This window comes from Octopus sinensis, linkage group LG3 (genome assembly GCF_006345805.1).
Source record: "Octopus sinensis linkage group LG3, ASM634580v1, whole genome shotgun sequence".
NCBI classification, from domain to species: Eukaryota; Metazoa; Mollusca; class Cephalopoda; order Octopoda; family Octopodidae; genus Octopus; species Octopus sinensis.
This window is the reverse complement of record NC_042999.1, coordinates 77968742-77992071: the sequence shown is the minus strand read 5'-3', so window position 1 is coordinate 77992071 and position 23330 is coordinate 77968742. Positions and strand designations below refer to the sequence as shown.

The following is a 23330-nucleotide window of genomic DNA, read 5'->3' as shown; positions in this document are numbered from 1 at the left end:
AAGGATACAACGTCTTCGAAGTTACTTTAAACAAATATATTAGAGGATGAAAGGAGGAAATAACTACAAATGCAGTGCTGTCATAAATTTACTGTTTCATATTGTTCTTTTTCCTTTTCCATATCACTTTTACCCTCTCAACTTTCTGCTCTTCCTCTTACATGTTTACCTTAACTCACATTCTTACTCAGCCTTTCACTTCTTAGAATCATCTTTTCTCCCCACCATCACAGCTCTGAGGTAGCTGCTTTTTTTTTTCTTGACTCCTACCCTCTAATATAAAGTTCACTATCATTATCGGCTATTTTCATTTTCTCTAGCTTTTACTCCCCAACCTCATTCACTGTTATCAACACTATCACTGCTGCCTCTGCTGCTACCATAATTAGTTAAGGTTTAAAATAAAAACATTTTTCTTTTTACTATTTGAGTTACTTTTCTGAGTGATGTAATAGATAGGTAGGAATAGATAATAAAAATGTAAATTAAGATAACCAATCAAATTAGCTTTTATGTATTTTATAGTAAATCGAATCAATTCTTTAATATAATCAATAATTAAAAATATTCCTACACTTGAAGTATTTTCAATTCCCAAAGCCCAGCTGTAACACAGTTAGATACTTTCATTTTTTACTTTGCAAATTTTGTACATTTAAGAAATATTCAGAAGTGTTAAAATTTGTTAGAAATTATCGAAAGTGATAAATTCCAATGTATGACCTTTGCAATAAAATTCATTCAGTTTCTAATTTGGCATTTTAAACTCGCGTGAATTTTTACGTATCTGTTGGAATTTTGATTGTTAATTATTTTGTTAAATCTTGTGTGTGTGTGTAGGGGTGGTGGTGTATTTTTAAAAAAATCTATTTTATGTTTCTTTTACTTCTGGCAATGATAGTTTAGAATGTACTTTTAGGGTCTTTTGTGTGTGTGTGTATTCACTTTGGAACCATGTTGTTAGCTGTTTGATTCCACTGTCTAGAAGCTGTCAGATGATCTACTTTATTGTAGACATTGATCAGCCAATGTCTTGTGAGTGAAACTGATTAATAAAAGTGAAGATAGGCACAGGAGTGGCTGTGTGATAAGTAGCTTGCTTACCAACCACATGGTTCCAGGTTCAGTCCCACTGCGTGACACCTTGGGCAAGTGTCTTCTACTATAGCCTCGGGCCAACCAAAGCCTTGTGAGTGGATTTGGTAGACAGAAATTGAAAGAAGCCTGTTGTGTGTGTGTGTTTCTCTACCCCCACCATTGCTTGACAACCAATGTTGGTGTGTTTATGTCCCCCATAACTTAGCGGTTCAGCAAAATAAACTGATAGAATAAGTACTAGGCTTACAAAGAATAAGTCTTGGGGTTGATTTGTTTGACTAAAGGTGGTGCTCCAGCATGGCCACAGTCAAATGACTGAAACCAATAAAAGAATACCCATTGTGTATGGATGCAAGAGAGAGAGGAAGAGGGTTTGTTTGTGGGTATGAATTCATATTATCCTTTACTTCCATGTGTGTTTGCTAGTTGGTCGTACAGACAGTGTCCTTTGCTTGCAGTCCACTAGGTTTTGTTCTTTCAACTCGTGTTGTTTTTTGTTTCTTTGTTTGGAAACAGGTGAGGAGTGGTATCAGGAAAGGCATCTAGTCATAGAAACACTGTTCAAACATACTCCTCTGATCCATGCAAGCACAGAAAAGTGGACATTAAAACAGTGATGATTATATGTCTTAGGCACATAATCAAAAGGATGTGGCTTTTGATTCTTATGGTGTGTGACACATTGTGCTCTTAAGTAAAGCATATTGTTTCATGCTGTTCCAGTGTACTCAGTTGAAATGAGTACCAACCAACTGTTGGTGTAACTCTCTCTCCCACCAACTGTCACATCCTGGACATTCTGCCGGGTCAAGATTAGAAGGACATGGCTATGTCTGCTTGTAACTTCATTGGATTGTAAAACAATTTGCAAAAACATGTTACATTCTACTTGGTTATCATCACTTCTGAGTGACACTTATGATATGTATTTTTTAGGAGAATATTTTCTCATATTTTGATTATAGCACTTTCGAAAATATACCCTATATATATTGTTTTAGAAAATGATATTCACAGCAAAATAGCAAAGATAGTATTGAAAATATATAAAAACGATACTGTTATATGATAAAATAATTTCATATGTATCATTTAAATACTAAAGGGACTTCTAAATCACCATGTGTGCATATACAGGTTAAGGGCTAGAAACCAGTGTGAATATAAATTATGTATAAAACACCACAAATTCTACTACGGATTAAACTTCCTGTCATTAAGTTAATGCAGAGAAATAATCAAAAGTCTATATTTTCTATCTTTTCCTTTTTGAATAGATTTAAAATTTGATACTAGAAACTAAATATGATTAATTCAGTTGCTTTTCCATTGCAGACTTACTTTAGTGTTGTATAGGGTAGTAGGTAGTGAAATTGAAAAATTAACCTGGAATCCCAACCTGGAGAGGTTTATAGGATAGCTGCTCCAGTAATTTTTATGATAAACAGCAGCCTATTATCTGCTTGAGTAGAATATAGCATGTTACTTTTTTTACTGCACCAGCCAGTTTACATATGTATGTCTAAGTAATCAATGTAACTTTGTAATTCACTCTGTTCATACTATCTGCTTTCTTTTAAAATTCCATTAGCATTGCTTCCTATTGCTGACTTTTTCTACTTAACTATGACCAAGTTTGGATGTGGGAAGGTCCTGATCTAAAATTGGAAACAATCTTAAAGGAAAGGAAATCTGTATCAAAAGTTTTAGGTTATAGCAAAATCCTAACTCACCTCCACCTCAGTTTTAAGACATGCATTCATACATATATAAGCACACATTCCTATACATATGCATATATAAACACACAGGTACACAGTGTCTCTCACACACATCTGTTTATTAGATATGATCTGTTAGTGACTTGTGCATTCTCAGACTGCATACTTCTTACACTCACACAATACCAAGAGCAAAAATACTTTTATGAAATTGTGTTTGAGTAATGTTCCTAACTTTTATTTTTAAAATCTGTTTTATTCTTCTAGATCTGAATTGTGAATGTTCATTATAATTGTCTCCAGTTTTAGATATGCTACATGCACTCACCAATTAAATAGTCTTATTTTTTGCATTTATTCTAACAAGGACATCCTTGCTGGTTAGCGTGCTCGTGTGACTGATGCTTATTAATGTAAAACTCTTAATGATGTTTTACATCTATACATGGTTGGTGAATTCTGCCAATTTGTGTAATTATATAAATCATTATAGTAGAGATTTTACTTCCTCATACTAACCTATCAAATAATGGTGGAATTTTTATTTTTACTGGGTATGCAACTACCCTTAACCTGTATTTCACTATTAAGTTTTACTAATATATGAATAATCTCCACATTCCATTTGTTGCTTTACTATCAATTTGTGACATCTGTCCTTTCGCACAGAGCACATGATGCAAACACCTACATATTTCATGACTATCTTTAAACGGGATGTGTCCTATAACCTATTTAATTATTCAGGCATCTTTGACAATTCTATATAATTGAAAATTCAACTTCACAGAACTCCTCTTTCTCCGAATGATTGATGACAGCAATTTTTTTTATGTATAAAGTATAAATGAAACTTGATACATCCAACAAAGAGCTTGTTTTTTGTTTTTTTCATCTGGAGAAGGCAGTGAAGTTTCTTCAAGATCAGTGAGATCAATGTCATTAACATTCTGCTTGAATAATTACAAGTCAGTAACTGCATAGAGGAAACTCCAGAGGTTCAGTGTTCTGGGTAGGAAGGACTTGGTGTAATTATTAGTACATGACTGAAGTTGGGACTTATTATGGGGTATGAGAGGAGGAAAAACATTAGTTAGGAGTGCTTGAGTGGGAGTAGCACAAGACTAGTCAACCCTAGGGAATAGAGAGAAAAGGCAGAGAGGGAGAGGAAACATTTATGAACTAGATATTAGAGTTGATGAGCAATTTCATACTTTTCTTTTGATGTAATCTATGATGCCTGTATTTGGAGCCGTGCCACAGTCCCAAATGCATGAGCAGTACTCTATTGTAACCCTCCCCGAACTTTGTAGAGAGCTAATAGTTGTTGGAGTTGAAGTATGTTTGGGCTTTGAAGAAGTGGGTTAGTTTTTCTGATTCTGTCTTTGCTATACTGAGGATGCGTGTTCATGAGGAGAGATTATCAGTGATGGTGAGGTGTATGGCATTCAAAGTGAAATTGAGGATTCAGTTTGCATTCAATTCTTGTTTGATGGCCTGGAGGCACAATAATACTTTCTTGACATGTATAGTGATTGCACTTGCTTTTTGTATTTGAAGGAGACAAGATTGGCATGTCCACATTGAAAGAGAGTGTTTTTAAGGTCTCTGGTTATGGAATCAATGGAGATTTGATGTGAGGTGTCTTGGTTGCATGTGGATGACACTTTGCTATGAACGTTAAAGAGGTATCATCTGTGTAGGAGTGGATGTTAATGATTGCAAGTCAGTTGATGATGTATTGGAGAAAGTGAACCTTGGGATTCACCTAAATTGATATTATGGCCCATAGAGAGTTCTATCACTAGATACTGCAATAGTGCAAGCTGGCAAGAAGCCAACAAACCAAAAGATAAGAAAGGGATGGAGCCCATAGATGGTCAGTTTCATCATGATATTCAAATGTTGAAATTTTTCTATCTCAAGGACAACAACAGTGTTTTCACTAAATATAACAAGGGTAAATTGCCTACTGGTTTCCAGTAGATGTGGCTTTACCAGTTATTAGGGAGGGATAGGTTCAAAGTGTTTGAGGAGAATGTTAATAGCTGCCTATATCATTTTTGAGATGTTGTAAATCTACACAATAAAAAAAAATTGTTGGCAGTCACAAGTTGTTTTGGGAAAAGGACATGCAACTGCATATCTCCAAAGATGGATATATTTTTTAGAGATTGAGAGAGTGAAGATTTTGTGGGGCACAGAGGCTAGTTTTGGGTACATAAAATGTAAAGGAAAGACTATTGTTAAATTTGGTATCCTTATTGTTTTGAATTGACCAGAGGTGCTTTCATACTTGGCCTCTATGTGTGAGTAGTAGTGAATCCGAAGGATGTAATGGGATGATTTTGGAAAATTTTGGATGCTGATGATTTGACACTGCTGACTGGACTGTTAACCTGTTTTGATGATAGTACTTTTTGGTACTGGAGGCATGCACATGTATTCACACATGCAGATAGACAGACAGACAGGCAGACAGAGATTACAATTTATCAATTGAACACAATTGATATAAACACTTTTCCTCTCTTCATATACACAGAGAAATATGCTCATGCACAAAGATGGTGAGGTGGGTAGAGAATGAGAAAAGCATAAAAATGCTTGCTGTCCAATAAGGCAGCATCAAATCAGTGGCACCAAAACAGCTATGCCCAAAACTTTCATACTATAAGAAGTTTATTGCAAAGTAGGCTGCAAATTTATAGCCTTTTCTACAGGCATGTTACTTTTAAAACTATACTGATTGTTAAATGAAGAAAAAGAAGATTCTAGAAAGTTGGCCAAGATCCTTTTGGTATGTGTTGTCTGTTAAGGCAGTGATTAGAAGGCCTATTAGGTGCATAGACAGTGATGTTGAATTTGGAAACAATAAAAAGGTCATAGGGATTTGATGTATGTTTTTCACTCAGAGCATGTGAAACTTATAGAGAGTTTGTGAGGATTGTAGGTAAAAGTTGGCAGATTTGTGATCTGCATGAGGGTAAGTTGTGCTGTATAGTTCTAGATTGGAGTCCATAAATATTAGAGAAGAGGAAGGATTAGTTTTGGGAATATAGGAAAGTTGAGGTTACTGAAAGCCTGCTCCAAAAATTCACAATAGAACAAATTCTGTTAAAGGCACCTCTGGATCAGGAGATGGTGTTGGGTTGGAATTTTGTGATGTGGATTATTAACTCAAACTACCAAGTACCTACTATCACTCAGTAACACTCACTCACTCAACTGTACATATTATATAAATGCATGCAACTCTCTCTCTCTCTCTCTCTCTCTCTATATATATATATATATATATATATATATATATATATATATATATATAGATATATATATATATATATAGATATATATATATATAAAAATAAAGGATAAAGGTCTTTGATGAATGAGAAATCTAGATGAGATTGGAAAGAGAAAATAATCTTGTTTTTATTTATGCTTTTTTTTCCCATTAGACAAAAATCTGAATCTTATATAAAAGAGTATATTTGATTTAATAGATTCCAATATAATATTTTTAGTGATGAAAACTTAAGCAGACTTTAGAAGAATTTAAACTGAAAATGTTGAAGGCTGAAATTAGATGCTGTCTTATTTCTGGATTTGTTATCATTAAATGAAGGACAGGTGATGCTATTCCTGAATAGGATACAAATCTATTACAGTTAACATTCATAGACTATCATTTCCTACAGCTGCATTAATTGGGGCATATGGAGATGTCCTAAACAGATATGCCTTCATTTATAAATAACATAAAATATTATTCATGTATCTTTGACAGATTTCTTTAAAATGATTTAGACATCTTACATTTATAAAATTATCATCTAAATTCCTCTGACAATTTCCAACCTATGAATAGCAGATCATATGCTGATCAACAAACTCGATTAACCTAAGATAGATGGGAAAAGATTTTAAACGCATGATAACTGTCTATCTTGGAATCAATAATAAAATTTTTGCTTTGTCTTTGAACTTCTTCTTTGAAGTTGGTGAATCTCTGGAGTTTTAGATCACTGCTACAATTATTTATTCAATCGCTGAATGAAGGATCTTATTTTTCTAATCTTAGCATGTCCACATAAACTATAGTTGCTATTTTCACTTCTGTGGTATGTGGTTATATTTGAATTTTAACTATACATCACTTTGCAACCTTAGACAACACATTCTAGTTACAACAACCTTAGATAAATTTAAAGTGGAATATAAAAGATAAATAGATATGTTTTTTTTTAATATTCTCAACATTTCAATTTTGTTTTGTTGTTGGACTATCACATTGTTATTATCAAACATAACCTGACCTTATTTTTGAAGGACAGTCACATTTAGATTTAAGGCGCATGAATATTGTAAATGAACTAGTGTTAAGTATATTGTGTAAACATGATTATGTATGTGTTTTAATATGTATTTATGTTCTTATATTGTATGTGTGAAAATATCATAAGACATGTTTGTATTATTGTATACTACTCCAGTTTGCTGTATGTACACACTGGCTGTTGTTTTCTTATTCACCTGGAAAACATGAAATAGATAGTTGTTATTCATGCTAAAGTTTCAAAAACATTTTACAAGGTTTCTTGTAGGTAATTAATAAGAAAATAAGTGGTTAACATTTTATCTTGAAGTAATACTGATACTGAAATATTCTAACTATTGTTTGCCTCTGGGCGTGACTTTGTCTCACTTTGACTCTGCATACAGTTGTTCTGTGGTTGTAATCTGAGAGATCTGAATCTTTTCCAATAATTCTTTATGGAATGACTGTTTCTCCTGTTTGTGGAAGTAGAAAATTACAATCCAGAATGACTTAACCCTTAGCATTTAAACAGGCCATATATGGCCCAAATATTCTACTTGTTTTATGTTCAAACCAACCAGACCCACCTTTTCACACGCACCCTATAATATCATTCTGAAGACAATCACATCATCAAAATATCAAAGCAACGAGATAATTCAAAACAATATGAATAAGCAAGCATTATATTTGACAGAATAATCTGAATGCTAAAGAGTTAACTGAATTAGTTCATGAAATTTTTTTGCATTTAACACTAACTTTGGCAAGTGGCATAGGTATTCCATCATCATTATCATCATCATCATCATCGTTTAACATCCGCTTTCCATGCTAGCATGGGTTGGACGGTTCAACAGGGGTCTGGGAAGCCAGAAGGCTGCACCAGGCCCAGTCTGATCTGGCAAGCCTTCATATGGCATAGTGGTTAAGAGCATAGGCTACTAACCCCAAGATTCCAAGTTCAATTCCCGGCAGTATCGAAAAATACCTCAGGAATGAGAACCCAGGTTTGAAATTTCTCTAAACACCTAATGAAGGCTGGAGAGTATATCAGCTGAAACATGTTAACAACAAACAAGATGAGGACAAATATCCATCAAATGTAAATAATGTACATAATTCCTCATCTCTGGAGGAAATTTTTCTTAGATAATTTCAATTGATCAAAGTTTGTCAACTCACCTCTAATATGTTAGACTTCCACTTTATTTTCTAAAAGGAAAATAGTTTTCTTAGAATTTTTTAAACCTCTATCATTGCAGTTTACTTTCAAGTCTTTGATTTTGAATTTCTTTAAGATTGTGCTCTAATTAAATGGATAATATTACAATAAAAGTTGATTTATATGACAGCATTGTAAGCAGCTAATAACTTCTTGGATAGTAAAAATCTATCTTCATAATTTCTGAATTAATAATTTGTCTTATTAGTTTGGTTTTCTTTTTTCTTCTTTTTATCTGATCAATCATTTGCAAGATGCTAGAGAAAATGATACAGAAAATATTTCATGAATTATTTATTGTTCTGTTCACTTCTTAAATCAAATCTATCATTTAACTCTCCGCTGGGTTCTGAACCCAGATGTTCAAATACTAATGTTAATCACTAAGTTAATTGTTAAATTTGAAATCAATAATTTATTTCTATTTTGGCTAACTTTTTTTAAGTAAAAAAAGAGTTGCTTAAATGTTTGAATATTTATTGAATTATATTTTATTTATCACCTTGTAATTTATGTGTTTCAGGTTTATCTATGAAACAGAACAATTTAATGGAGTTGGAGAATTGTTAGAGATATTAGGCAGGTAAGTAACTTTATAATTAGTTGATGCTCCCTTGTATAACGGTCAACTGAGATTATCATGGGACCAAAACATTTATTGATAGATTAAAGTATCATTTAATGTGTGTTTCATTCCACCACCCCCATTACTATCATCAGCATCATTTCATATCCATTTTTCCATCTTTGTATTAGTTAAATGGGTCTTCTGGTACAGCATTTCTCCACCCGTTGTGCCCTTCTGTCATCTTGAGATTAACCTTCAGTACTTTTTCCCCTTTCTTCCTTAGTTTGTCACTACTACATGTTCCTTCCACTTGGACCATTTGGCACTTCTTTATTAATCTCTCATCCACCATATGTATTATATGTCTGTGCTAGTGCAGTCTCTTGCAACTAATTCTTCTTGTACTGTTTTTCTTTCAGCTCATTTAGTTCATTTGTTCATGTATACTAACATTATGCATCCAGCAGAACCTGCATGTTTTATTATTTTTTTTCTAGCTTCACCTGTTTGCTGTGTTCATGGCTCACATAATATTGGACTTATACAAGAAATGTTAATTTATGGAGAATAATCATTAAATGTTAAATTTAGAAAAAATTGCAGTAGATTTTTTATTGTATTTCATAATACTGATAAGATATTTGTCTACTATTTAGTACAATCTCTATATCATTATAAACATTTTCTCTCCACTTTCCATACTCATATGAGTAGGATGAATTGTTACTGTTCTAGTCAGTTCTTATTTGGAATTACTGCTCTTAGATGATATGGAGACCACATCTCACTACTCATACATTCCATTTTATTGGGATGGTTTCTATGGCAAGATGCCCTTATTAACACCAGCCAATTTACAGTGTATGCTACATAACACATATTAGCACTTTCATGCCTCTTTTCAATGTTGATACATGTAAGTGTACCACTCTCAATCCATGCACACTTCTCTCTAACAACACCTCAGTTCTCTCTAGTACTCTGCTTTGCAATATGAAACACCTTCTGTCTCTGATAATCATATTGCCAATAATAATGCACACTTTTCACTTTCTGTTCCCCTCTTGCTAAGTAAACCTAACATTTTTATCAGCTGCTCCATTTCTTCCATCTTTTTATGATACTCTTTTAGCTTATATGGCTCTATAATATTATTCCTTTACCATATTACATTTTGTCTATTTGGAACCATGCATCAGCCACAGATTTGGTCTGTACCCCCCAACAAGTTGTTTCATAGAGACTCTTCTTTATATTATACTAGCTTAAAAGCTGCACTCCATGTGGACTTTCAAGCTAGCTCCTACAGAGGGATAATTTGGCCTTCAGCCCCAAACTAAAGAGAGGTAAATAGCATGACTATAATATGTCTATAATGATTATATGCCCCGGTGGTATTTGATCAGAGTTTAAGGACGGATGAGAATTAATTCTGTAATGCAGTCATTTTATTGTTCCAGTCTCAAGTTGAATCCCAACTGTCAGCTAATCTGTTCCAAGGTTCTTATCTCAACATAAAATTAATGACAGGAATGTTATTTATCTCCCACCCTGATCTCTGATGTTGTCTGACAAATACCAATCAATATAGCATGAATCAGCCAAGCTTTACCTGCTAGAAATAGCAACCCAGATGCTTTTAAATCAGATCCCAATGCTGAATATTCAAGAACCAAACGAAGGGCAGATTTTCAATCTCAGGATCATCTTGATTTATAAAAAGTATATGTCTATGTAGAGCAAATGTAGAATGAGATACTGGAGTCCCAGACAGACAGCCAGAATTTTGATTTTAATCATATAGAAGTCTCTGTCACCTCCTCCCCTATTTTGTCATATGTGGCAACTAAAATTTCTCTGAACCTACAACTGGTTCAGAGTACTTTCACTTTCCAGATTTTCTTTCACTTAATATGTATTTGTATTAAAAGTCAGTCAATTAAAAAACTTCAAATCTTATAGCTATATTGTATGATACAATCATTCTCCAAGCCATTAGGCAATAGCTTACTAATGCTAAGGTTTATAGCCATATGCAGTGCAGACTGAGATAACGAAGAAGGAATAATTGTTAAATAAGATAAATAATCCATTTTTCATGTTGACACATGTTTAAATGGCAAGAATTTCATTGTCATTAAGGTTGGGATCTCTTTCTTACAAAGCAAGTTATTGATATCACTTGATACCCCAATCATTATACATGCATTACACAATAACTTGTTTGAAGATTCTTGTAGTTATTGCATGCTGCTGAAATTTGTTGATAGCAAAAGAGAAAAAATAATAATGAAGAGTTTCTAGATCCAACCAAATTTGAATTCTAAGTTTTAATGTATTTCTTTGTTCATAATTGGTATTTATCAGACCAGAGTGGTAAAAGTCAGCACATATGGGATTCAGACTCCTGAAATAAAGTGATGTTAATAGGTTTCAAGGCATCTTGTTAACCATGCTACCATTTTTACCTCTTCAGAATATACTTTAATAAACAATAAATTTGATTATATAGCAACCTTTACATGTGCAAACGAAATGGAAATGTATAATTAAAATTGTATTTCTTTGAGGATATGGATTATTCACAAAAGGCCTAATAAATATTCTTCAAGTAAATTTTTTCATGATGTCATTCAACAAGAAACGTGATGAACATATTTGTAAGGTACCTGAAAACTAAAGAGTTGATTGTTCTTGTCCTGTTACCAGCACTGCATTCTATCTATAGCTCAAGAACTTCCGAAAGCCCAGGATCTTTCAGTTTATACTACAATTGATGTAATTCAGCAATATAAAAAGCAGCAGGACTGAAATTGAAAAGTATTTCATTGGTGCTTGTAGCTTGGAATTCAAATCGTATTATAGGGAAAAAAAAACTACCTGTGATAGACTAGTGTTCGATCCAAGAGGAGATTGATATCTCATCTATTTAATACCAAGAATTGGAAGTGATCTCCAGCTTTATGTATTATTCTGATTAAATATGTATTTCAATTTTTGTTTTATCTCTGCATCATCCAATGAACTTTTTAAATTGTTGAATCTGATATAAACAATACATTATTTGCCTTTAAATCAATCTTAACAGTATTGAAAATTTAACATGGAAAGTGTATGGGTTCTGTTTTGTAAATATTTTCCAAAGCTGTCTTCAGCATAATCTTAGTTTGCAGCTGTGGATACCTTGTATATTGTTGCAGTGAAAGATTGTATTGCTGAATTGTATTTGGTCTTTTAAAGTTGCAGTGACACTTATTTTTAAATTGACAAACTGTGATACATGCTTTGTCCAGGAGTACAATACAATAGTTATAAGCAAAGTTAAAATTTTTCTACTACATGCACATCAGTCCTGCACTTCAGAGAGTTAATGTTGCATTCTTTTGTTCAGTATCTTTTTATTTCACCTATTTTTATCTTGGAATTAATTGATCCTTCTTCACTCAACAAAGCAAAACTTGAAGAGCTTCAGCTAAGGAAAGTTTATCAATTAGCCAAACATCTTTCTTCTGAATCTAGTCAAGCTTATAATGATAGGAAATGCATTGATAGGTCTGAGAGTGGTACAAGTAATAAGACCTGTTTGAAACTCATAGAATATCAGTAGTTTCACAGAACAAAAGTATTTCTTGACATTAAGGTAAAGCCAAAGCTGCTAAAGGTAGAGGATTCTACCAAATGTAATGAGGTGCTTTTCACTATAAAGTGCAACTTTAATGTTCTTTGAAGTAAATAACATGTTTAATGAAACGCATATGCCTTTTACTATGTAGTCAACAAATAAAGCCTTATCCCCAATTTCCTCTGTCATGATAAACATTTTACTTACACATTTATCCCTACCCTAATTTATCTTATTTAATTCATTTTTAAGTGTCTAGTCTGTTGGGCAGGTCTATGATTATTGTCACCACTCTTGTCATCTTTGATGTGAGGCTTAACATGTTGATATCTGACCTCACTACTTATTCTCATACTTTTATTGGCTATCCTCTGCTAGAAGTTCTAGCAACTATTCTTTCAAAACATCCTCTTCCACTGTCAATTGGGTTACCTAGGTAATAGAAGCTACTACCTACAGGGATTTATCTGGGCATTTGAGAAAGTGTATTTCCTGTGGACTCTTAGTGTTTACTGCTCCTACTCATCTGTCACATACAAAGTTTACTTTTTGTGCAGGTCTATCTCTGATACCTTGTGTCTGTAGTTTGCATTGGGTACTCCTTTTGCTACATATTGAGCATGGCCATTTTCTTGGTAGAAGCTTAGTTCTATGTGTTTTCTCGCTTCCTAAAATTCTAGTCTTTGCTAAGTTAACTCTAAGGCTCTTTGATTCCAGGTTCTGCTTCCACACCTGAAACTTAATAAATTCCACTACAGATTCAGCTATAAAAACAAGGCCATCAGCAACCAGGCTTAAACTCCTGTTACAGTCTGGAAGACTATGATAAATGAGAAGGGATTGAGAACTCCTACTAGCACATTAAATTCATTGCTGTATGGCTCACACAAATTCATATATTCCTAACTTCTTCAGTGACCACCAGATCACAGAGCAAGGGATCCTTGCTATGTGATCTTTCAGAATTGATTAATGCAGCTTAGTTTTAGCCAAATACTTCTGCAGTTACTTCACCAGGAAGTGCATCCATTGTACTTTTCCTTGGCATGAAACCAAACCGCATCTCATCTAATATAACTCTTATCAATCAAGCTGTACCTCTTTTCATAACTTTCATGATCTAGTCCAGCAATTTGATAGCTCTTAATTTCTTCTCTCTTGAGTATCTCCTTTATTAGCCATAATAAAAATTTCTTTACATAGTAAAAATAAATAATAGTAATGCTTTTTAAATTTTTCATCTGAAAGTGGTTGAGGTATATCAATTTACATGGCTATGAACAAATATATTAACAAAAATCATTTCTAAAAATTATAACATGAAGTCTATGACTATACCAAGAGATTATTCTCTAAAGGAAGTTATAAGAACTGGTATTTACCCTTTTGTCGCTAATACTTCCCAGAGGACAAGCAAAATGCAATTTAATGCTATAAAACAAATGTTTTGCCTGTATACTTTAGCATATATTCAAACATGCACAAAGTATTTTTTTGTTTAAATTGAGCACAGTAAATATATTGGTAGTTGTTTTGATTTTCTTTTTTGTGTTAATTAAAACCTTAGGTGGCCATTTGATCATAGTAATTTTTGTTTGTTTTTTTTATAATTATATTTCTTGTGCACTAATATAGAATTTTATTTGCCTAAATAAATTGCCTGTGCATTGATCAATAAATCTAGCATAGTTTTATTGATGTTTCTTTATTAAATCTTGGGCGAAACATTTTGAAAACATACTTGTTAGTAATTTTTTATAAAACTACTGCCAAATATGCTGGCTGCTAAACTTTCAAGTAGATTTTTTTTATTTTTTATTATTGCATTCTGAAACTACAATTGTGGACTTTATATCTTTGATATTTAATGAGCAGTTGACATGTGTTTTGGTCTTTTGCATTTCTGCTTTAAATCAAATCTTATTTGAAGCCCATGGTATACATCCACATATGTTCTTTTCTTCAAATTTTAAGCTATTCTTAATACAATCCTAAGTTCATTGCTAACAAAGTGACAAGCATTTCTTGTTTGAGTCAAGACTGTAACAAGTATTTACCTATGTAAGTGTACAAGTATTATGTGTTCCCCCACCACTTCTCTCCTGTAAAGTTAGTAGAATGTTTCACAGTCTTTGCTATATCACTGATCCATTCAGTGATTTTATATACTAGGAAAAACTAACCTCTAGTTGGATTTTCTCTTTGTTTAGTTCATACATATATTATCTTGTCCATTCTGCAAATAAAGGAAGACATTATCCTGTTTACATAAATTAAAAGAAAAATATGAAAGGAAAAATGAAATATTAATTAAATAACTTCTTAGTATTTATGAGAAAGATCAAAATAAATATTAAGGTGAAAAGACTTTAAAACATTTAATAGCTTTATAGCTTTTAAACATAAATATATTAAGTTATAAAATAATGAAATGTGCTTTGATTTGATTTTCTAAGTTGTTATTTATAGTCTTTTTGTATATGTATGAAGAGATTGTTCAATGTTCTTCACCTAAATCTTGAAGAATGCAAAAGATAAGAACTTATAGTGAACAGGAAATGAAAAAAATTAGTGTAATAATTTACTAACATTTTATTAAAATATATATTAGAATTGGAATTAAGACTTTGCAATAATGATTGATCAAAAATGTTGTTTTAAAATTATGGTTATCTGTATGGATATACTTGCATTAGCATCATTTTGTGTGTATCACCTAATTCTTTGCACCTACACATGTATGAAGGATCTTTCAGCTTTCATATCTTCCTTCTCCAAATTTTTGTGTGTCTTTGAGTCTGCTTAACTTTTACTCTGATCATGAGTGGTAAAAGTCACCAGCAAGGAGGCTTCTTAGAAATGGTACTTTTGCTCATTTGTCAGGCCTGACAGAGGGACATATTCATAGCTTACTATTGCTGCCAGTGTATATAACAATTCCAAGTTTACTTATTCTGTTGTATATTCTGACTACTTCAATTAGTTAGTGTTTTTCACTGTCAACGGTATACCTAATCCTTCAACTTCAGTATTTACATAAGAAAATTTGTACCTGGTTTCCTTTGTGAAGAGTCTGATCCAGGTTCCCCTCCCCCCATTTTACCTACCTCTTTTTATGCAGCAAACATCTACTCACCTCTACTTAAACGTCTTTACAATCTCTCCTGACCTACCCTTCATTGTGCCTACATTGATGGTGACTGCCTTGAAGTTTTTTCATAATTTTTTTTTTTATACTAGACATGAGTTTTTGATATAGTAGCGGTAGTGACAGGTGGGTCATGTGATCTTCATTTCCTGCATCTGAAAGGAAGAGTGTTGGTGGTGCAATCATTTATTGATAGGATGTTCATAATTGGTTGCCTCACTACTATGCACAGCACTAATACAGTATGTATTAGTTCCGTGTATGCAGTTAGGGTTTTTCATTGATTTTGTGATTCCCCACTCCTTATAACTGTCTTCCTTTAATGATTTCACAACATGGATTGCAAGCATGTTATCATGTCACCCATTGAAGGTGACAGCTCTAAAGCCATCGGTGGCATAAACACAGGAAAAGCAGTTAGACCTTCAATGATAGTTGCTGAAATGTTGAAAGTATCTGTTGAACTTAGACTCAAGCTAATCACTGGCATAAGTAATTAGGTGGTACAAGGAAATGCCATTTGCAGTCACTTGAGTGGCAATACTATCATCAAGGCATAAGAAATGCTATAGAAAGAACTACAGATACGTCAAATTAATGGGTCAAGATATGAAAGTTGCAGAAAGACTTGTAGCATAGTTAATTAGGAAGAGAGATAACTTGAGTAAGATGCAGTTTCAGTTTGTGCCAGGGACACCACCAATGCCACCTTTGTGATAAAATAATTATACCTAGTTTAGTTGCCCTGAAGAAGGACTTTCACTGGATTCTTGCTCTGTCATTTGGCAATCTCTAAGAAAATAAGTTGTAAATTAATACCTTGTGAGAGGTGTGCAAGCCTTATACAGGAATGCTATCAGCATCATGGATGTTAGCATTGAGTTCAGTAGAGAATTTAGTGTACAGGGTTTGATTTTCAGCCCCATTCTGTTTCTTATACTTTTCCAGGCCATAATAGGAGTTTCAATACTTCTACATGTTATTGACTTCATTTTCACAGCTGAATCTGTTGGAAAATTAGAAAAGAAATTCTGAATGTTGAAGGGGAAAAAAAAACAAGAGAGGCTGTCTTTAGGAGAGGAAAAGTTAAGCTGAATGTCTAAAGATTACAGAATCTTGCCATGCTTGATAGAAAAAAAAAATGAAGGTAGGAATTCTATATTGCATACCTAACGTAAACTGCAGGTGCACAAGAGATGCACTATTATCGCAGGCTAATGATGAAGAAGGATTTTGTGTGTCACAAATGCTCATGAGTACTTGGCAGTAAGAGCACATGTGCAATGAATTCTTTAAACTGCTCAGATGATTCACTGTTATCTTGATAACCTAATTGGCAGTGAAGGTGGGTACCCTGAAAACATAGTAGCCAGAGTAAGAGCAAACTGTGAATAAAGTTAAGGAAGCTTTTAACTCTGGTGGGTATGTAATGTTAGTCTTTTCAAACAGTGGAACACAAATGAGTGAAAAAAAACAATACTGGGTATAAAAAGAACCCGATGTGGTGTGCAAAAGAGATGATTGCGCTGGTGTGGACATATGTATGGAAGATAACAGTTAAGTAAAGAAGTGCCAACCCATGCAAGCATAGAAAAACTTGTGTAACATAGTGATGGTGGTGATGTTGACAGCAGCAATGATGTGTGTGTGTGTGTATGTAGATTAGTCAGAGAAGAGGTGGGCAGTTCCATGATCTTTGTCCTCCCAAATTGGTTGTAGCACTGGTGGCATCTACAGAAAAAAATGGGGATGAAATCCATTAAAAGCATCCATGACTCAGTGGTGATGGAAGTTATTGTTTTATATTTTGTTTTAGAGAATTTGCAGTTTTCTACATAAATCCTTTGTTACATGGTTCACTGCTTCAATGATAATGAGTATAAATGATAACAGCAAAGCTGCATTTCACAGTTTTCTATAGGTACTTTCCATAACTTCAGACAGGACATTCTTCACATCTGCAGATCAACTGACTTTTATATGATTTTTATTCTTTTTCCTAGAGAATAATATTATGCTTGGTCATGTTTGTGCTGGATATATATTTTTATTGGAATATTCCAGTTGTATGCCTCATTTCTAATGTTATGAATGTATTCTATTGCAAGTGATACTTCATGTGGATAAACTTATTTGTAGTTTTTGTGACAATGTCACATCTCATAGAAAGGTTAAGCAGGCATTTTGGCACAGTAGCTGCTATCTATAACATTGATATACTGCTTGCATGCTCAAAAAAGCTGGTTTTCATTTTTCTTCAAGTATTCAGGCTAGTATTTCAATGTTGATATTTGCAATAGCATTATGCACTAGGGAGTTGTTGGATTACAACTGTTACTTCTAAACTTTTGAAGGCCTGTTAAAGCACTGTTTTGTTACTCTAGTCTTACCTCATGCACCAGTATTTGTAAAATTCTCAAGGGTGGGCTGGGGGTTGTTTCAGACTTATATATCAGTCAGGTTTAGAAACAAGTAAAAAGAAGAAAAAAAATACCCATTGATATTAGCATTCATCATCTGGTCACTGATATACCTCAATAGGTTATCATATATAAAGTTTCATTGTGAATAAATTTCATCTATTCACAAATTTCATTTGCATGTCCCACAAAACATTTTGACAAGCTTTTATTGTCTTAGTGCTATAATTAGTTTCAGCTCACCAAAAATTTTTTTTTAAATTACAATAATTTGTGCATGACATTGATTTTGTTCTCCTTTACCCATCCAAGCATATAACTTTGGCATTTCTTCAACAGAACTGGCAATGGATTGACTGCCAGGTTAAGCAGCAGTATCAAACAGAAAAGCTGCAGCTTCAAATATTTGTCAATAACCTGATTCTGACAAGGAACTTACCTTATTATCAAGCCATACTGTCACCGAGCTCTGACATGATATACATACATACATACATACATACATACATACATACACACACAGACAGACAGACACACACACACACACACACACACACACACACACACACACACACACACACACACACACACACACACACACACCTTGTGTATGTGTGTGGATATCTGTGTCTGTAAATACAAATTCAAATAAAAACAGTTAGTCAAGGTTTTTGCTATAAAATTTAGTTGTGTTGCTCCTACCTTCTCTCTTTCTCTTCTCTCACATATGCATGCATGTGTACATGTACACACACAATAAGTAAAACACACACACATCTAAGTTACAGAAAGTTATAGTTCAGCTAATTGGGAAGAGAGACTAGATGTGATGCAGTTTGGTTTTGTGCCAGGGAGATGTACCACTGATGTTCTCTTCCTAGTAAGGCATCTACTGGTGAAATGTATAACCAAAAGTAAACTGCTGTACTTGACATTCCTTGACCTGGAGAAAGCCTTCAACAAGGTCCTTCAACCCCCTGATCTAGTGATCACTGCAGAAACTAAGAATGGCTAAATGGTTGGTGAGATTCATTTAAACCATGTGTGGGAGTGCTGTCAGTGAGATGAGAGTTAAAAATGGGTACAGCAATTAATTTAGTGCACAGGTAGTAGTTCACCAGTGCTTGACTCTTAATCCCCTCCTGTTTACCATAGTCCTCCTCCTTTGCACCATACCAGACTGGTTGCCCATGGGAATTTCTGTGTTGATGACCTTGTTCTTATAGCTGAATCTATAGTAGGATTAGAAAAGAAATTCCAGCAATGGAAACAAAACCTGGAATGAAAATGCCTTAAAGTTAACTTAGCCAAGATCAAAGTTCTAGTAAGCACTTTGTAAAATGTATTCTGGCTCAATTGAAGTTTTGTCAATAACCTCTTTCACCCAATTGTTTTATGTCCTGATTATTTTTACTAACATCTCATCTCTACAATAAGTTCTGCTGCTCCTGCCATGACCACAGCTCCTGCAAAATATCATCCTTCATTCTAAAATAAGTCATTCATGATGAAATAATAGTAGTTGTATTTTTCTGATACAAGAAATATTTGATTTTCTTCTGTATTTGAAATATTGTATTATAGGTGTGTGTGTGTGTGGAGTGAGAGAGTGGGGTAGGAGACACAAGCCTCATGCAGTGTTGTGTAGCCAGAAAGACCATTAAATATGTTAACTGTGCCAGGATTAGGAACCTTTAGTAAAAGTAAAGTCAGGAATATTTGAGAAAAAACAATTTAGAACAGTCACTGAAAACATTATCTCAGAAGTGATACATTATTATTCCATCCATCTAATGCCAGTGCTTTTTTTTCCTTGTTTTTTTTTTTTATAAATAGATGTGAATTGAGAATGATAATGATGATCTTTATATTTATATTCCATTCAAATAAGTCTAATTACATATTTGTCAATATAGCTTGACCTTAAGATTTTGTCTGTCTGTTCAATCAGTTGCCATGAAAAGAAACAATAGAAATTTCATGTAAATGCCAATGATATATATAGATGTCTTGGTAGTTGTTTTTTATGTTTATTTATTATGTTTATACTTATTAGTTATCTTTTAGTTTGAGGTGGAAGGACATCCAACACTTAGTCTGTCAAACTTAACTTAAGCTCATCATCATCATCATTTAATGTCCGCTTTCCATGCTAGCATGGGTTGGACGATTTGACTGAGGACTGGTGAACCAGAAGGCTGCACCAGGCTCCAATCTGATCTGGCAGAGTTTCTACAGCTGGATGCCCTTCCTAACGCTAACCACTTCAAGAGTGTAGTGGGTGCTTTTACCTGCTACCGGCATGAGGGCCAGTCAGGCGGTACTGGCAACAGCCATGCTCAAATGGTGTTTTTTACGTGTCACCTGCACAGGAGCCAGTCCAGGGGCACTGGCAACGACCTCGCTCAAATGTTTTTTCACATGCCACTGGCACAAGTACCAGTAAGCCGACACTGGTAACGATCACGCTCGAATGGTGCCTTTTACATACCACCGGCATGGAAACCAGTTAGCCGCTCTGGCAACGATCAGGCTTGGATGGTGCTCTTAGCACTCCACTAGCACGGATGCCAGTCATCGAATTTGATTTCGATTTCACTTGCCTCAACAAGTCTTCGCAAGCAGAGTTTAGTGTCCAATGAAGGAAAGGTACACATAAATGGGCTGGTTACACCCCTGGCATAGGCCACAAGGTTATGGTCTCACTTGGCTTGCTGGGTCTTCTCAATCACAGCATATTTCCAAAAGTCTCGGTCACTAGTCATTGCCTCGGTGAGGCCTAATGTTCGAAGGTCATGCTTCACCATTTCATCCCAGGTCTTCCTTGGTCTACCTCTTCCACATGTTCCCTCAACCACTAGGGTGTGGCACATTTTCACACAGCTATCTTCATCCATTCTTTCCACCTGACCATATCAGTGCAGTCGTCTCTCTTGCACACATCTGATGCTTCTTAGGTCCAACTTTTCTCTCAGGGTACTTGAAAAAGATAAATAAGGCCAGTGTGGTTAATGTTCAGTTAGAATCCTTCAGATTGATATTTGTGAGGAAAATATTGGCAGAGAAGTTCCAATATGATACAAACTGAAGAAGAAGGATTGAGAAAATTGGACAGATGTTTGAGTGTATGTTGTATGTCATCCAGAGGTTCAGAAGAGTTGAGATTATAGCAGTGGAGGTGAAAGATAAAGACATAATTCTTGGAAAATATGTGTAACTCTATCAATTTGTGTAGTTGTACATATTTTTCAAGACACTTACTAACATGTTTCAAATTCAATTCCTCATTTAATACATTAGTTGAACTCTAGCGTCTTTGTATGTACATGTGTATGCATCTGTTCATTTATTGCTTATATTTATTATCAAGGCTTTTGTATTTTTGGTACTAAATATGAAACTGCTAATTCATATTGTCTTTTCTATTATTTAAAATAATGATTTCTTAATAGACAAAGTCTCAGATTTAATACAAAAAGAATAGGATTGTTGGTCAGTACTACTCAAGAAGTGCACTAGTGATATAGGTGAAAGAGAAATAAACTACAATCAGAAGTTGAAACTGAATCACAGATATGCTTGCTTGGAACCAATCTTTACACTAACCATGCCTATTCAAAGAATTTGCTCTAAGGTCAAACTTACCTTACAACTGCCTGAGAAAGTGTAGTTCTAATGTACTAAGAAAGAAGAAACAACCATGTTTTGGTATGATTCAATTAATCTTTTGATCTAGTTTGATATTAATCTTTGTTTACATTTTAACTCTGGGATAGTCAGCTGGCTTAGTTTTAGTTTAGTGGGCCTGACCATGTTTATCTCTTTCCTTTTTGGTATGATTACTAATTTGTTGGTTAATCCATAACTTTTCATTCCAAGCATTACTTTGGTTTTCAATGATCCTCTAATATAAATAAATCATTGACACAGTTTGTAGTGCAGAAAGCTCTGACAATATTTGCTTTAATCTTTGGTAAATATACCTTGTACTGTTTACATGTAAGTAGAAAGGGAGATTTTATTTAAAACCTGCTTTTTACCCCATAAAATTGTTGGTCAACCTTAGTACCCTTCTTTTCAAACTAGTTTTCATTATTTTTTGCCTAGTTTAAATCTGGAAAATGCTTCATATTTTGTATAATTTAGATCAAATTTATTCAAATGTGTTGGATAAATTTGTGGCTTTTTCTTTTTTAAATCAGTATGTTCTTTTTCCTAAAAGATTTACTTGTAATTTTTTTCTAACTTATAGATTCCTATAATATGGTTTTTACTACATTCAAACAAATCATCACCTAGATTGTTAAAGATATTTTCAAATGACACCACTCTCTGAATGGCGTCATATCAAAATGGTTAAGAGCATAGTTTTGCAACTTAACTTAAAATGCATTTTTTTACCATTATTTTCTGATATAAACAAAAAGTACATCAGACTTATAATGAATATCAATAGACAGAAGTTTTTTGGTTTCTCCATTCTTCTGACAGTCATTCATGAGTAACTTATTAATGTTATCTGCAGATATTAATATTCTTAAGTCAGCATCATCATACTACAATGTGATAAGTGATTTGGTAAGGGTGGGATGGATTTACAAGCAAGAAATTTATTCATTGGCACAATATTATTTACTTAAATTGACTTTAATACTGATTATTAGTTTATAGTTAACTAGCAGTATCGCCCGGCATTGCTCGGGTTTGTAAGGGAAATAACTATATAAGCATTTTTAGAGATGTAACGTATAATAGCCATCTCAATATGGCTAACCACAAAGGGGGGTGTTACTGTAGCTTTTTACGTTCTGAGATTTAATAATACATTTTTAGAGAGTTACTTCCCTTATATAATAGCAAAAAAATGCATTAAAAATGGGAAAAAATGATGGTAAATTTTTTTTTAAATCGTAGACTCATCGTAGACGCGCGCTAATACCCAGAAGGGCTCGATATGAATCATGACTATAAGATACCCGTTTTTGGTTACACTGCACCGCAAAATGTGGTGGTAGTTAGGAATCTAAATCGTAGGAGACAGACACACAACTTCTCTTTTATATATAAAGATGTGGTAATAAAAAAAAATACTTTAGAATCTCTTTAGTTACCAGAACATCATAAAGTTCCATTAATCTGGCAGACCTGATTGCCTGGCATTTTTTGTTGTGCTTCATGCTCCCACCAACATGTAGTAGTCATGGGCT

The 23330-nt window shown here is 33.8% G+C and overlaps 1 protein-coding gene across 2 annotated transcripts in view; it reads left to right on the top strand.

The window, feature by feature from the left end:
• LOC115209828 (serine/threonine-protein phosphatase 2A 56 kDa regulatory subunit epsilon isoform) overlaps positions 1–23330 on the top strand; it is a 259628-nt gene that overhangs the window by 195096 nt on the left and 41202 nt on the right. For both annotated transcript variants that reach the window (XM_036501105.1, XM_029778389.2), the window contains exon 6: positions 8889–8948. In XM_036501105.1, the coding sequence (XP_036356998.1) occupies positions 8889–8948 (60 nt within the window). The remainder of the gene's footprint in view (positions 1–8888; positions 8949–23330) is intronic.